Source organism: Streptopelia decaocto (assembly GCF_964273445.1).
Source record: "Streptopelia decaocto genome assembly, chromosome: 17".
NCBI lineage: Eukaryota > Metazoa > Chordata > Aves > Columbiformes > Columbidae > Streptopelia > Streptopelia decaocto.
Window position 1 is genome coordinate 12,004,060 of NC_138672.1, and position 16,217 is coordinate 12,020,276.

Consider the following 16,217-nt stretch of genomic DNA (forward strand, 5'->3'; position numbering starts at 1 on the left):
AAATGAAGTGGGATGTTCTGTCTCCCATTGTCTAATACGCTGAAAACGCAGCTGCCCCAGATGCCCGTGTGAGAGCAGATCAGTTCACGAGCCCCGGCTGAGTGTGCGTCCTTCTCCAATCAAATATTTATCCACTGGACACAAAAGTAACTCTCCAATGAGCAATATTAATCCTCACAAACCTTTCTTTAGAAATGGCATGCTGGAAAGTTAATAATGTCATGGTTATTAAAATGGCTGAACTTCTCTTTAATCATTAGGCAAAAGATGCTTATTAAAGTAAAAGGTGATTAGATTGCTAGGTGCATAATAATCAGACTCTAAAATGAATTAAAGTCTAATTTGTTAATTCCCTAAGCGTAATCTTTGAGTATGTAAAAATTGCATTGTGCTTCTTCACACTGAAGTCCCTGTAATAGTGTATTAACGTTTACTCGAAGAAAAATCAGTAGTCTGGTGAATATGCTGAGTTGAAAGTTGTTTTTCACAGTGAAACTTGTACTTACACGTCAACCTTTGCCACTGGGACTGAGATTTCTAAGTACAATATACTAACACATGCATTATCACCAGATTGTACAGATGATTGTCATTTAACTACAGAAAATATAAATAACCTATTTGGTCTACACAAGCACATATATATTTGTATATATTTACCAAGAAAAATACATTTGTGCATGCATATATAGACACATTGAAAAAACCAGACAAAGAATAGTGGTGTGTTCTGTGGGATGCAGAAATGAGATGGCAAAGATGATATTTAATGTTATCTCTAGAGTGCCAGATAGTCAGAGCAATAACCGGAGTTTGCACTGTGTTCAGCTGAGCAGGCTCTGCGGCCCGTTGGGCGTTGTTCGGCACGGCTGTGCCGCCGCGGCGCCGGGCGGCGGCCGCCGGTGCTCTGGGGCTGCGGGTCAGCACACGCCGCCCGGCGCCGCCGCGAGGGCACAACGTCCCTCTGTGCCCCGTTCCGGGAACTACTGAAGCACGTTCTGAATTTCCATCCCCTGATCGGTTACATGTCCTCAATTAAACATTCAACACATTTTTGTGCTTTTGTGGCATCTGATTTTATATCCTGTCTATTTTTCACCAGTTAAAAGTGATGATGAAGATGGAGATGTTAAGCCCACCAAAGGACAAGTAAACCAAGGAAAAGGAAGCGATGATGGGAAGGACCCGAGACGACCTAAACGGCCAAGGACAATACTTACTACACAGCAGAGACGAGCATTCAAAGCGTCCTTTGAAGTGTCTTCCAAGCCCTGTAGGAAGGTAAACGCTTCATCAGGGACCTGGAGTCAGCTCTGGCACCAGAGCACGGGGGTGACGGGGTCAGGCCACAGCTCCGAGAGCCCCTGCCCCTCGCCGGGACAGCAGCCGCCGCCTGGAGCGAGCGGAGCGCCCGGGGCAGCGCGCAGCGACGCAGCCCAAACCGCTTCCGCCTGGGCGACCAGCAGCTGCTTAGTCCTGGCGTTGGCCCCCGGTGTGCAGAGCAGCTCCGGGGCCGACTCGGGCTGAGCAGCCGCGTTTGGCTCCTACGGGCTGCGGGCGGCCCTGGCGGCCAGAGCCCGGCGAGAGGTGTCGCCGCGCGGCGGGGCCGCTGTCCCGCCAGCCGCGCTGCCGCTGCGCCTGCTGCTGCTCGTTTGGAGCAGCAGGGAAGGTGCAACGTGCTGCTTCGCTGACGAGCAGCACATCTGTAGGCAAAGCAGCCCGGGCAATTGCTTCCTGCTAAGTTTGACTGGAAAATAAACTGAGGCGCATCCTGAAAGCTGCTGTTTTTCAAACGTGACATTGTCCCGCTGACATACTAAGCACGTTTTTGGGACCGGGCAGTGTGCCTTCTTGCCATTTTAAAGTATGAAACTGTACCTCAGAAATATTAAAAATGTTCATAGCCGGATTGGTACCGTTTGCGTAGAACTGTTTTGTGGGTAAAATAAAAATCATGAAATAACCGAGAGTCGTTTTACACAGCTCAGGCTACTTGTTCAGTGCTTAGGAAACTGGTAGTGGCATGAAGGGCAGAACTTGAACAAACGGCAAAAATAGGAAGAATTTTTTAAAGTAATTTTGGCCATGCATTTTTATTGTAAGTACAGGCATCTTTCTCCTAACGTAACTGATTAGGTTTTTTAAAATATTTAAAATCATGTCATGAAACGTTTCCTCTTGCAGGTCAGAGAAACACTGGCGGCTGAAACAGGACTCAGCGTGCGAGTCGTCCAGGTCTGGTTCCAAAACCAAAGAGCAAAGGTGGGTTGTCTGTCAGGTTCTCAAAAGTAAAACGCAGGTTGTCCCCAGCACAGGTTTCCCTCCCTTTCCCCGCGGTGCGTGCTGCAGAGATCCCAGGGCCGCCCTGTACAGATTGTGCATGCACGGCTGTCTGCATCCATACAGGAAAGGCAGCTTTCCAACACAGACACAAAGTTCTTACGCTCAAAGCAATGGGAGGTTGGGAGTAAATTTTGCATGCAAATATGAGCTGGAAACTGAAATGTTTAAGCTTAGAAATGAAACTGAACCCAGAGTGGTGAGTGTATGAATATAAATGGTCTGAATTAATTGATTTAATGTTTGCAGAGAGTTTTGCAAGGAAACAAAATGGTTGCATTCAGAGCCATGAGATTGTTCTGTTCTTCCTCTTTTGTTCAGATGAAGAAACTAGCACGAAGGCATCAGCAGCAGCAAGAGCAGCAGAACTCGCAGCGGCTGGGGCAAGGTATGGGCCTCGTGGTAAAGGCAAAGGGGGGAGAATCTGTGAGGTGTCTGGAAGTGCCGTTCTCAGTGTCCCAGGTACAGGGCGGCGCCTCCTGCGCCCGCAGCGCGCGGGCCCCGCTGCTCTCCAGGTTCTCCAGCCCCCAGGCCTCAGCCTCAAATCGCCTCTTCATGCAGGGCAGAAAAACCGGTACCAGCTGAAGTCAGAGAATAAAGGGCCATGTCATGCACAGGACAGACTTGGGAAGATACGGTCTAGCCCCCAGGAGCTCCAGGAATTATATAGTCAGAAATTGCAAGTCCTTCAGCTTAGTGCTCAGGACGGTGCTCTCAGACACGGTTGGGAAGGCGCTCCGAAGGACGGGGCTCTCGCTCCGCGCTCGGGCTCCGCGCCGCAGCCCGTGCTCCTGGCTGCGGCCGCCTTGCTCCCAAGCAGTGACTGTGCTCTCGTTTGCTTTGCAGAAGTGATGTCCAACCGAATGGAAGGGATGATGACGTCTTACACGCCACTGGCACCACCACAGCAGCAGATTGTAGCAATGGATCAAAGCAGTTATGGCACAGACCCGTTTCAGCAGGGTCTTACCCCGCCACAAATGCCAGGCGACCACATGAACCCTTATGGTAAGGCTTGCATCATTCTGCCGCATCAGAAATAGCAGGGGTCGGATGCTGGTTGGTACACCGCAGGTTCAGTAGAGCTGATGGCTTTTACTATGCTTTTTCTGGGATTCGTCTCAGGGAATTTGTACCAGTCAGCTTGGTGTGTATGTTGTCACGTACACACAGGGTAGGAGAGAGCTCATCCCAGGCTCTGAACACCCGCCAGAAGCATTTCACAGCAGTTCTGATAACTGATAAACCAAGCAGCATCGCCTCTCCAGATCCACTTTTTTAAACCACTATCCAAGACATTGAAAAATAAACAGTACCAAATTCTAGCTCCCTCACAAGTTTTTCCTTTTTCTTAGAAACTTTGGGGAAAAAGTGCCTTGAAAAGTGGTCTAATAAAGAGAAATAAGCTGTTCATTCCAAAATGAATAAGCACCTGTCTAAGATCCCTCAGACTGATGCACGGATTTGTTAAAGAACAGCCCATGAGCTACTATGAGCTGTGTCACCACAGGACATTTCTCCTGCATAATTTTATTCTCTGCCCAAACTCAAGATGATGGTTTGCTTTCATGATTTCCTGACACGCACCATCAAGTGGATAGGTACACCCAATGCACCAGAAGCATTACATGCCTAGTAATTTATTCTGGACAATTGAAGGTGGCATTTAAATAAAATGTAAGTGTATTTGTGAGACTGTGGTTGTTGGCCTTGCTGTAGCCCACAAGGGCCTGTTACGTCAGACTGTCTGCTGGCCAGGAGCCGTCACTTAGCGGCCCACGTGCAGATCCCTTCGTGCGCACGGGCCAACAACAAAGCTGCGTGGGGTCTGCGTTACTGCCTTTCCCACCGAGACAAGTCCAGGGTGCACACCAGGCAATTTGGTAAATCCTGTGAGGAACTGAGGACATCTGAAGTGCAAATGAGCGTTAGGTGGCTTCTCGTTTTGTTGCTGGGAATTTGCTTGGCTTTCTAAGCAAAACTCCTCGAGAGGCAGGTTCTGTGCTCCCAAGCCAGCGCAGGAGACAGCACAAACCATTGCAAATGAGCGCATGAGGAAAAGAGCCGGACTAACACTTCTTAGTGCTTACAGGACTTGAGCTAGAGCTCGTACCTTGAGAGCGGAGAAAGCCGAAATCTCAGTTGCTAAGGGAAAGAGAAGGTGCTGTATGTATGTAAGTGTGTTTCCAACTGTAGATCACTGGAGGACAGGGAAGCGGGGTCTCCTCCTCGGTCCTGTCGCACTTGTAGATCAGTTACCTTGTGTGTAACAGGGACCGCTGCTGTTACGGCTCAGGCGCTTTTCCCTGCGCGGGCGCTCGGTGTCTGCGCCACCTGCCTCGGCGGCACCGGCGCCCCGTGGGCGCGGGTCTGGGCTCACGGGGAGCCGGGAATCGCTCCCCGCTGCCGTTCGCTCACATCGTCAGCCGGGCCCCTCGGTGCTGCCGACCCGGCTGTGAGCGACTCGCGGCACCGCGGCGGCACCGCTGCCCGCCCGGCCGCCTGGGCTCTGCCCTTCTTTGTAGGTCAGACCCTTAGAGCAAAACTACGGTAACACGTACAGACAAAACCAGGAGCGTTCCCTTTCGCTGCCGCGCGCAGCACGTGAGCATCCGTGTGTACTGTGTCCTCCTGGCTGCGCAGAACCCAGCTTAACGTATACGTTTCATTTGCAGGAAACGACTCCATTTTTCATGATATCGACAGTGATACCTCTTTAACTAGCTTGAGCGACTGTTTTCTTGCCTCTTCCGAAGTTAACTCCATGCAGGCTAGAGTAGGAAACCCCATTGACAGGCTGTACTCTATGCAGAGCTCCTATTTCGCCTCATGAAAATAAAGAAAACAAACAGCCGGCGTGTCTTTAGCCAGTGACTCTTTCCAGTGCAGACTCTACAGCCATATGTTGCCCAGCTCTTCCTTCACAGTGACTCCAGCTGCCTCTGGACTGCAAAGAGCATTTTTAGGAAGACTGTATCTGTGTGCATATATATGTATGTATGTATATATATATATAAATACCTACCTACATACATATATATATAACCAAAACACGTCCGCCAGTCCCATGCCCTTGATTCCCAGCTTGCACCAGACCACGAGACAAGCGCGGAAGGAACACAAGACCCTGCTCGTCAGCAGCCTCTGGTTTGGTTTGGCTTGAGCCCATCGTGTAAAGGAGACGGATTTTGCGGAAAGCCAGACCTTTTCGACCTTTTCCACCTTTTCCTCCTTTCTCTCTTGTTTTGGATGGTAAAACCCTTTTATTTTTTTCTTTTTAAAGCCACTGATCTGACATCAGTCGACCATATGACAAATAAATCAAAGAAACTGGAGGTTCCTCCCTTTTCTTACTGCATGATTCATACTATGTTGTGGATAAATTGCCATTTGAACTGTGAGAAGTTAATGTAAATGTGACGTTCAACATTTGTTTCCTTTCTACGCTTTTTCTACATAACTTAGATCTGCTCATTAGTTTATAGCCCTTATGCATATGATACTGAGGAGACTGGTTAACGGTGATATTTGTGGAGAAAGCCAGTGACTCCATGATAAGAAAGGTCTATGGCCCTGGCGAGGAGATGCATGTTAGGGACAGAGGCATTTAGGTTAGTATTGATCTTAAATAATTAAAACAAGACAGAGTTTTATTTAATTTTTTTGAAGTGTGAGAATAAAACATTTACATTTGTTTGTAGGTGCTGCAATGTCAAATTTCAAGTCTAGACCATGATTGGCAAACATGTTGTTCATTCTGTTCTGTTTATTTATGTTTTGCATGAGGCATAAATGTGCTGTGCTCCATTGTCCATCTGGAATAAGTAAGCGCTCCTTTAGTTAATTATCTCACCTTGGCGACAATCTGTGATACACAGTTCCAGCCCGAACCATTAAAAGGCCTAAAATGTGGATCAACCAGGGGAAAAAAAGTACGAGCGAGATCCCACGGGGAGGTTCAGGGGTGTTGAGCCGCAGTGCAGCCCGAGCGCTGCCTCCAGTACGCGCTGCGGCTGACCCGCTGGTGCCGGCGTACGAGCACGGGCACACTGATGTCCCAGGCAAATCTGAGTGTCTCAGGTGCTGAAGTTTGAGCATATGTCACATAGGTTTTTGTAGGGCATAAAATATCATAAATAATAATAGTATAGTTATAAATATTGCCTGGTGATAATTATAATGTAGAGAGGCAGACAAGTATGGTCATGGCTCTTTGTGGAGAAAACTTCATGGGGAAAATTTGCCAGGGTAATATCGATAATTATAGGGTGTGTTCAAAATAGAGCTCATGGGGAAAGATTGGCAGGATAGGCACTTTCTTAAGTAAATACCTTTAATATATTGACCATAATAGCTGAAAACAAGTCCAAAGCACTGGTTTATCCAAGTGCTCCAGGCTGGGGCCGGGTCCCCGCCCGCGCTGCAGCGGCTCCGTGGGGCTCGGCAGCTCCTGCAGGAGCGCGCGGCGCTGGGGCTCCCGCCGTGGCGGGGACGCCGGAGCGGGACCCGCGGCACCGGCACAGAGCGGCCCCGCCGAGCCGGCACCGCGGCGCGGTCCTCGTGTCCTGGAGGGCAAGGGGCAGACCATGGGCCAAGGGAAGAAATAAGATCACGCTCCTCCCCAGCATGGAAACGGGGAGCAGCCGTGTTTTCTAGAGAGAGCAAAGTTTTCTCTCCGAGTCAATGTCCGGCACTCACTGTGTGGAGACGGGGACAGCGCAGGGAGAGGACAGTGTGTGCAGTGCAGGGGAGGACAGTGTGTGCAGTGCAGGGGAGGACAGTGTGTGTGCAGGGGAGGACAGTGTGTGTGCAGTGCAGCAGAGGACAGCGTGTGCAGTGCAGGGGAGGACAGCGTGTGCAGCGCGGGGCCGTGTGTGCAGTGCAGGGGAGGACAGTGTGTGTGCAGTGCAGCAGAGGACAGTGTGTGTGCAGGGGAGGACAGTGTGTGCAGTGCAGGGGAGGACAGCGTGTGCAGCGCGGGGCCGTGTGTGCAGTGCAGGGGAGGACAGCGTGTGCAGCGCGGGGCCGCGTGTGCCACGCAGCCTGGCGGGCGAGGGCCGGGGCTGCGGGGACACGGGTGACGCTCCGTCCCGGCTCCCCTGGCCAGGCCCCGGGACACGGGTCCATCGCCCCCCGCGCTTTTGCTGGCGACCGTTCTCTCGCGCTCTGACAGGGATGTGGGTTTCAGGTGGGAGTCGTGAGCCCCTGGATATGTTTTGAAGTTGGGAGAATTTTCTTTTCCTTAGCGACCCCCTTCAATTATTTTTCCTTGTATTTCAAAATAACAATTTCCTTTCTCTCTGCACGATAGCAAACATCTGTAAAGAACTCAGGTGATCCTCACTGCCTGCAGGCAGAAGGCAAGTGAACTTCATGTGGCACATTACAAACATTTGTCACCTCCTGTCTCAATGGATTCATCAGGTTTCTCTCCACCCCTCTGCTGTGCTACTTAACAGAGAAAGCATCTTCACCCTCTCAAACACAGCAGGTTTATGGACTCTGCACAAAGGCAGAACCTTCCTTCATCCCTCATTACCGGCAGGATCAAAATGGCATTTTTAGCGTTTACAGGGACTTATATGAGAACTACAATGTGACCTACAGTTCGGAGAACTGTCTTGTCCCAATTCTACCTCTGCTTCTGGGCTGGATGTTTAACAAACAATCCACTTCCAAGGAAAAAATCAGACACCCCATTTTATAGCTGAAGCAATCACAATCTCTCGCTGGTTTCTCGGATGACTGGCACCCTTTCCTTTCTCCTTTGCACTGCTCGTGCTCTCCATCTCCCCTTCCTCTGGTGCCGTGTGGCGATGCCCCAGCTGCTCGTTCCCACGCTGTCCCGTCGCCGGCGCCACGAGCCGCAGCCGAGGCCTCTGCCGGGGCCGCTCCCCGAGCTGCCACGGGGCTCAGCAGAGCCCGCGTACCTGGCACAGGCCGGAGCTCATTAAAGCAAAGTAAATGTCACTTTTTTGGGGGAATGAATTATCCTACTGGAGTGTGATCATTGTGGTTTTAACCTGGGACCTGCAGTAAAAGATTATGTAGCAACCCCTGACCTTTTGATTTTTGCTTTACTCTTCTATTGTCAAGGGAAATGTCACCGATCAGGTGAAAGTAAAATGTGTAATGGGCCATATCACGGTAATATCTTACACCGAGTCAAACTGATAAACTTGCCAAAAATTCTTAGCATCTGGCACTTCCACAGAAACACTAACAATGATTGCACATATGGGAGCTCGAAGGCCAGAGGTCACGACAGCAGTTTATTACCTGCGCCTCGCAGTGATCATTTTCCCTAGGAAATTGACCCCTCTCTAATATAAATGCATCAAGTGAGCTCTTCACAGCGTTTCAATCATGTTGTTTTGGCTAAGCAAGGAATACATGTTAAGATAAGTGGTGACAAGATGCAATTAACTAAAAGATGATTGATTAGGTTTCAGTGTTTGCTCAATGATGTTTCAAAAAGATGACTGTGAGATCAGGATGAACATGCTGGGTATCGGCTTCCTCAGGTCCCTCCTGTGCCGCTACCCGACCTGTGATGGCTGCAGGGGGAGGTTTGCTGGGCGGCGCTGCCCTCGACCCCTCCATCCCTCCATCCCTCCATCCCTCCATCCCTCCATCCCTCGGTGGCGCTGCCCTCGACCCCTCCATCCCTCCATCCCTCCGTCCCTCGATGGCGCTGCCCTCGACCCCTCTGTCCCTCAGTGGCGCTGCCCTCGACTCCTCCATCCCTCAGTGGCGCTGCCCTCGACCCCTCCATCCCTCCATCCCTCCGTCCCTCGGTGGCGCTGCCCTCGACTCCTCCATCCCTCCATCCCTCGGTGGCGCTGCCCTCGACCCCTCCATCCCTCCATCCCTCAGTGGCGCTGCCCTCGACTCCTCCATCCCTCCATCCCTCGGTGGCACTGCCCTCGACCCCTCCATCCCTCCATCCCTCCGTCCCTCGGTGGCACTGCCCTCGACCCCTCCATCCCTCCATCCCTCGGTGGCGCTGCCCTCGACCCCTCCATCCCTCCATCCCTCGGTGGCGCTGCCCTCGACCCCTCCATCCCTCCATCCCTCGGTGGCGCTGCCCTCGACCCCTCCATCCCTCCATCCCTCGGTGGCGCTGCCGGGCTCTGGCGGGCACCAGCGTCCCCGTTGCGCAGTGACTGTCGCGGGGGTGGGTCCCACCCCTCCGGCTGTTCTCAGCCCCTGTTCACCACAGTGCGATGGACTAAACCTGGTAGTGTGAGCAGCTGGGGGCTGGTGGTAGGTGTGCGTCACTGTCACAACATGGGAGACAATTATGTTGCTGGGAGTAAAGAGAGGTGGTTGCAGTCACAAAGATCGAAACACCATCCTAGGCATTGTGATCTTTTTTCTTCCTTCAACTCTGTCATCAAACCCTCCAGATCACCTGGCTCAGTCGCTGCTAACGGCGCCTCAGCTGTGGCTCGGGCTGGCGTCACGCGCTGCGGCGGACGCTCAGGCGCCCGCACAGGTCGATGATGTTGCCGGCTCCTCCCGAGGGGTCGTTGCCGCTCTGTCAGCAGCAGCTCAGCCGCTCGCCGTGCTGCCGTCGCATGGGGACGGTCCTTCCTGCTGGCAAACCTTCCAGGGGTGGTGTGAACCTACTTACCTCTTCCTACTGTGCTCAGGACTCCCTTCCGGTTTCCGTAAGAATCAGAGGTATGTCCCAAGTCGTCCCCGCAGGGAACCCGGCTCTGTGAGCCCGCGAGGAATGCTGCAGGCGGGGGTTTGTGAGAGCACCTTTTGAACCGTGTCATCGTAATTCTGGGTGTCCCCAAAAGTCACTAGAAATGAACAGCGGGATCCAGCGGGAGGGGAAAGGGTTCTTAACAAGCCTTATGGTGAAGACGCGGAGGTGACTGAAGCCCACGAAAGCCGTGGGAGCTGGAGCCGCAGTCTCAGAGTCTCGCGAGCTCAGGGCAGCGCTTTGCTGCCCGTGCCCAAACCCCCGCGGGTGTTTCCGAACCGCAGCCGCTCCCGCGCGCGCGGGGCCGTGTCAGCCCGCCGGGCCGCGGCTTCGGCGCCTGGCCACGCGGTTACGGCGCCATCGGGCGCTTGGCAGGTGCCTGAAGGCTTTAGGCTCTGGTGGGGTTTAAGCACCGTCTTGCTGGTTTGAGGGCGGTCTGAATAAAGGAACAACCGTTCCCCGCGACAGCCCGCCCGGGCGCCCCGGCCCCGCACACCCGGGTCTGCTCCGCAGGGCCTGGGAGGGACTGCCAGGTCCTTTGCTTTGGGAACTCTGTTTTTAAGTGAACACCCTCTTTTTTAGCTGTGTATGGCTGTATTACTTGTATATTTATATATTCTGTATTTATGTTATCAAAATGTAGTATTTTGTAGCTGTCTGTTACAATTTGTTTAACTTGTAAAAAATATGACTATGCTCTCTCGTACTTAACCAGCTGCCTCTCACCATAGATTCTCTGCTCCTTTCCCTCTGTTGGTAACAACCAACCATAATGTATGTAGATCGGATTTTTTTTTTTTAATTTAATTACTTGTCATTGTTAAATTATTTATTAGTGTTTTTAAATTTCATTTCACTGCATCTTTTTTCCTGCCACCACTGCCTGGCAGCTCAGACACGAGTTTCTCGTACATGATGCTCCTCCCATGTGCACGTGTGCGCACACCCCTACAGAAAAACAGAAACGGAAAATTAAGAGAAATATTACACTTCAGTATATTTGTAAATAAAAGCAACCTGTAAACGAAGCAGGAATTCCTCTCGGCGTGCGGTTCTTTCTTTGCTCGTGCGGACGGCGAGCGCGTTCTCTGCGCGGTGACGGCCCCGCCGCTCTCCGGGGGCAAAACGGGGCCGCGGTGGCCGAGCAGCCGCCAACGTCCTCTCGGTGCCGGCGCAACCACCGCGGCACCAGCCGGGGACGCAGACCCGGTTGGTCCTGTCCGTCCGGTTTTGTTGTCAGGCAAGCTGGACACTGGTCACAGGCGCCCTTGGAAGTTTGCCATGATGATGGCAAAAACCAAAAGCTAAAAGCTTGTTTTCACCTACAGAAAGCATATGCTTTGATTTTTTGAATAATAGAAATAAAATGTCTCAAATGGAAAATTTCTGACCAAAACCCGCTAGGTTTTCACCAGACATTTTCTGAAGGAGAGATGCTTTCAAGGGCAGCAAAGCAGAGCAAATGCAGGTGTGGAAAGTGCCCCAGCTCCAGGCCCGGGCAGCCAGAGAAGCTGCGCCCGGGTTTTTAACCGAGAAGCGGCCACGCGGTTGTTATTTTGTTATCTTGCCCAATGCCATTAGAGCTGAAGAGCCGGCGGCGCGGGCGCCCTGGAGCGGCAGCACGCGGCGGAGCTGCGGGACCCCCGCGCGGCGCCAGCGCAGCCGCGGAGGAGCCGAGCGGGCTCGTGGAGAACAGGGCGCCGGCACCGGCGCGTTGGGGCTCCGAGTCCTCGCTCCGGCAGCGGCTCCTGTGCAAGGACCGAGCCAGCGCCACTGCCTGACCAAGGCTGACACGGACTAATGGGATGAGCATCACCGATGCATTATAAAGCACTCTTCTAGTAATGGCAAATTCGAGACCAATATAAAATGATAGATATGCACTTGTGTCTCTTGGGCCATGTAAACATGAACTTGAACTTCAGCTGAGGTTTGATCTGGTCACATCTGACTGCTCAGTGCCATTGTCCATGTCCACAGACGACACATTTCTTTTCTGTGCCTCAGGCATAAAGTCACAATTTCTTTTTTTTAATTAAAAACCAAAACATAGAGTTTTAGAGCAAACTGGATAGCAGCAGAAGGGGCAGCCCCGCTTCCACCCCCACTGCTGGTCACACCATCTCTGCACATGTTCGCAGCCCCGGTGCAGCAGGGTGAGTTCAGCTGCCGGGGGACCAAAGTGACAGCACTTCCCCCAACGGCTGCTCAGTCCGACCGGCGCTACAACCACAGCGCTGCGAGAGCCAGCGAGAGACGGGGACGCGGGGGCGCTGGGCCGGGCCATGGAGCCGCCTGGGCCCACAGCCAGCGCCCAGCCCCACAGCCAGCACCCAGCCCCACGGCCAGCGCCCAACCCCACGGCCAGCACCCGGCCCCACGGCCAGCGCCCAGCCCCACGGCCAGCGCCCAACCCCACGGCCAGCGCCCAACCCCACGGCCAGCGCCCAGCCCCACGGCCAGCGCCCGGCCCCACGGCCAGCACCCAGCCCCACGGCCAGCACCCAACCCATGGCCAGCACCCAGCCCCACGGCCAGCACCCGGCCCCACGGCCAGCACCCAACCCACGGCCAGCACCCAGCCCCACGGCCAGCGCCCGGCCCCACGGCCAGCACCCGGCCCCACGGCCAGCACCCAACCCACGGCCAGCGCCCAGCCCCACGGCCAGCACCCAGCCCCACGGCCAGCACCCGGCCCCACGGCCAGCGCGGTGTCACCGGCGGGGATGCGGGATGTCGGGGACCCGCCTGGTCCTTCCTGCTGCAGGTTGCACATCACACAGGGCACAATACAGAGGCAGGAGCTCAATGACATCATACAAATCAGTGGTAAGTCTTTAAAACTTGTTTCACTATTCAGTTGCTAAGGCTGCACACACAACTGCGAGCACAACTCCGCCAGCGCCCTCTCCACGGTGCGGGAGGAGACGGCCCCGAGTTCCACCCGAGGGCCTGATCAATAAAGCATCTTTATTCCCAGCTGACGCCTTCTTTCCCTTTTTCTGTCCAGCTCCAAATTGCATCATCCCGTCCCCCTCGTGCTTGTTATTGGTGGAATGTCACCGAGGAAAAATGAATTGCCATTAGCAATTGGTTTCACCTAAGTCAGAGTTAGCTACTCAAATATTCATGCTCTGCATGCATCTAATATTTATGAAGGAAGAATTACTGAGTTGCCTATAGCTATTTCTGAATCTCCCAAAAAAAGATAGGTGAAAGGGATCAGAAAAAAAAAAGATGATTAATACATTTGGGGCTTGGTGTTCTGCATTGTTTGCGCTGCGTTTCTCTTTGGTGTCAGTGAGACAGAATGAAGACTGATTTATACGCCACAGCTGTAGCAAACAAAAGCAGCAGCATCCAGGGAAATGGCTGGAGGTGAAAATGCCGGTGCAAGGGCTGAGGGGCTGCACCTGGGTGCTGCTCCCGTGCAGCCCTCCCTCCCAGCGCCCTGGAATCAGATTATCTGCTGGACACAGGAGTTCAAACAGCCCTTCAAAAGATCTGTCTTAATAATTGCTGCCTTATCTTAACTTCTGGGTTTTTATCAGCCAAACTGCTGCTGGGAGGCAGATCCCGAGGATAAGGTGCTGTCACTCTTAATTATTATTACCTCTTATAATGAAAACACATATGTTCATCCTTCTGTGCACTTGGAAATGGTGTAACTAATGAATATCTACTGCTTTATCAATATTTTCAATAACATAAAAGAAACATGATGAGTATAGCCCCACCGTATAAAATGATTGTTCCTTAAATGCTACTAAATAAAAAACATACTTTCTTCTCATTTATTTATATTCAAATATAAAACCAATTAGTAAGAATGAAACACACTTTTGCATTCTCAGAAAACTGTTCTTTCCTGAACACCAAATTTTGCAGTCAGGCTGCTGTGGGGCTGTTTTCCGTCACAGACGGAACAGGGTGATGAGCACCAGAACCAGCAGGTACGTTCTGAAATGTGAGAGGTGGTGGAGTACGCGATCTCTCTGTTTACTGGTGATGGGGAAACAAAACGATTCTATTGGAAAGCCACTACCAACGCGGGCCTGCAGTTTTATCACAGCAACAGCCGCCACTCGCGCTCCCAGCCTGTGGGACAGCGCGGGGGCGGCGGCGCCGCGGCCGCACCTGCGAGCGCCGGGGTCCCCGCCACCGCGCGCCCGTCCCGCGGCGCCTCGGCCAGCCCGGCCAGCCCGGCTGCACGCGGGCGAACAGGGAGAATAAGGCCGAACAGGGAGTTACGTCAAACACAACTGAGTTAGAGCAATGCACGTTTTACTGGCGCTTGATAGAGAACTTGCTTTTCTCCGCCCTCTGGATCTACATTAACTGACAATCTTTTGACCTTTAGTTAATAAGAGGGCATCACATTCTCTTTCTTTAACCAAAAAATGGGAATGGAGGGGTATTTTTGTGTGCCTTTGGGATGGTGTGTCCACGAGGAACCATGCAGGGACAACATCTGCCCACTCAGAAATCTGCTCAGCGCTTGTGCCAGCGGGTCACCTCACCTGGTTGTGACTACGAGATCCGTTCTCAGTGGCAACGGATAACGAGGGTTTAATTAGACTCTGGCATAGTCAGATGATGTCCAAAGGAAAAGAGATTTTGGAAGACAGGCAGATAAATGCAATGCTTTTACCACGAGCATTTACTAGAGGCACCAAGAGCCACAGCTGGAGCTGTGAGCAGAGCTCCAGCGCTCAGACCACTCCTGTCATCTCTCCGCAGCGCACACATTTTTCTCATTGTCTTGTGCTTGTGTGTCCTTCTCCTTCCCAAAAAAACCTTTCAGTTTGCCATGGTATTTTACTTCTAAGCAAGCTTATTCAGAATTCAAGTGGTTTTGTCAGAGTTGAGACTTTTTTCATACAATTACTGTAGAAAAGGGTAATGCTCTGGAGGATTTCCTACAGCTTTCTACCTCAGATATTTCCTGCATAAACCATCAACCTCCTTTTGGAGTATTGGGACTATGACACATTCCCCCAAAACACTTTTAGCTCCTTCAGCTCAGTGTTCAAGACTCTGTTTTGGGAACTGAGCAGAGACAGGTGACAAATGGAAGCTGGGAAGCAAGGTAACGTTACTGGCCAAAGGACAGCGAGTGACACGATGGTGCCGGGAGGCTGGAGGTCTGAAGCGGTTCTTCCCCAGCCAGGGGACGGGACCTTCCCCGCGCTGGCGCAGCGACGACTCGGTCACGGCACTTGATGCTTTTCCAAGGAAGGTGTTTCACAACGCAGTCGTCTGTATTATTAAAATGAGGAACACGGGATCTGAAATGCCTTTTCCTTCTAAACAGCCCTTCTGTAATTACCATGCCCTCCCCCGGGGAGCGTGTCTGCGGGGCTGTGTAATGGTTTTAGCTGCACACCCACAGACAGCTCCCTCCTCACCCGCTCTGCCTCCTCAGCCTTGCTTAATTTGTTCCTTTGTTCAGCTGGTCACGAGTAAACTGGTGTCCAGCGAAACACAAAGAGTTCCTGCTGATCAGATTAGGGGTGATGTGTCCCAGCTGGGGCATCCCCTCACACCTGTGTTGTCAGATTAACCCGATAAGGAGCTGCTGATAAGCACTGCACACAAGTGCTCCCTGTGATCTGGTGCATTCCCTTGATTTTTCTTTACACCTCGGTGCTATGTGAAAACCTTCTGCTTTAGGACTGAGAGGAGGAACCAGGTAATTATGCTCCCAGTGGCAACAGCCTTTCATGCAGGACACAGCAACGGAAACCTGCTGCTTACTGAAGCAGGCAAAATATGTGTAACTAATAACAATTAATCACAAAGACCTGGATAACCTGGTCTCTTTTTTTGGTTACTATAAAGAGGGAGAAGCCCTGAGATCTGTACACTACACAGAATGAAACCCAAGTGAGTTTGAAGGCAGGTTGCGAACAGCGGCGCTCCAGGGGCGCAGCCTGGATGTGAAGCGTCTGCCCAAGCAGGGCCGATGCTGGTTCTCTGGACCCCTGGCACCAGCTGGCTGGGGCAGAACCGGCCGCCAGCGCCCCGCGGTCCACGGGCTCGTCGGGCTTCCCGCGGTGGGTCAAGGAACGAGTGTCCAACGCTGCCTGGGATGGCAGCTTCTCCCGAGGAGCCAGCAGGCACAGCCGCGCTGTGCCCGCTCGCTGGATGGGTTGAGTGGTGG

The 16,217-nt window shown here is 52.5% G+C and overlaps 1 protein-coding gene and 1 long non-coding RNA gene across 3 annotated transcripts in view; one reads left to right on the forward strand and one right to left on the reverse strand.

The window, feature by feature from the left end:
• The window catches only part of LMX1B (LIM homeobox transcription factor 1 beta), a gene marked incomplete at its 5' end in the record, with an annotated part of 84,600 nt that extends 79,050 nt beyond the window's left edge, over window positions 1–5,550 (forward strand). The window contains 5 exons of one of the 2 annotated variants that reach the window (XM_082067986.1): window positions 1,103–1,281; window positions 2,185–2,262; window positions 2,662–2,728; window positions 3,187–3,348; window positions 5,016–5,550. In XM_082067986.1, coding sequence (XP_081924112.1) covers window positions 1,103–1,281; window positions 2,185–2,262; window positions 2,662–2,728; window positions 3,187–3,348; window positions 5,016–5,173 — 644 coding nt within the window. In that variant the 3' untranslated portion in view covers window positions 5,174–5,550. The remainder of the gene's footprint in view (window positions 1–1,102; window positions 1,282–2,184; window positions 2,263–2,661; window positions 2,729–3,186; window positions 3,349–5,015) is intronic. The other variant, XM_082067987.1, reaches the window with a different exon arrangement.
• A 5,357-nt stretch (window positions 5,551–10,907) lies between these two features.
• Window positions 10,908–16,217, reverse strand: part of LOC309447447 — a 64,530-nt gene continuing 59,220 nt past the window's right edge. Inside the window, exon 5 of the long non-coding RNA XR_014185613.1 lies at window positions 10,908–11,002. This is a non-coding gene — a long non-coding RNA (uncharacterized lncRNA). The remainder of the gene's footprint in view (window positions 11,003–16,217) is intronic.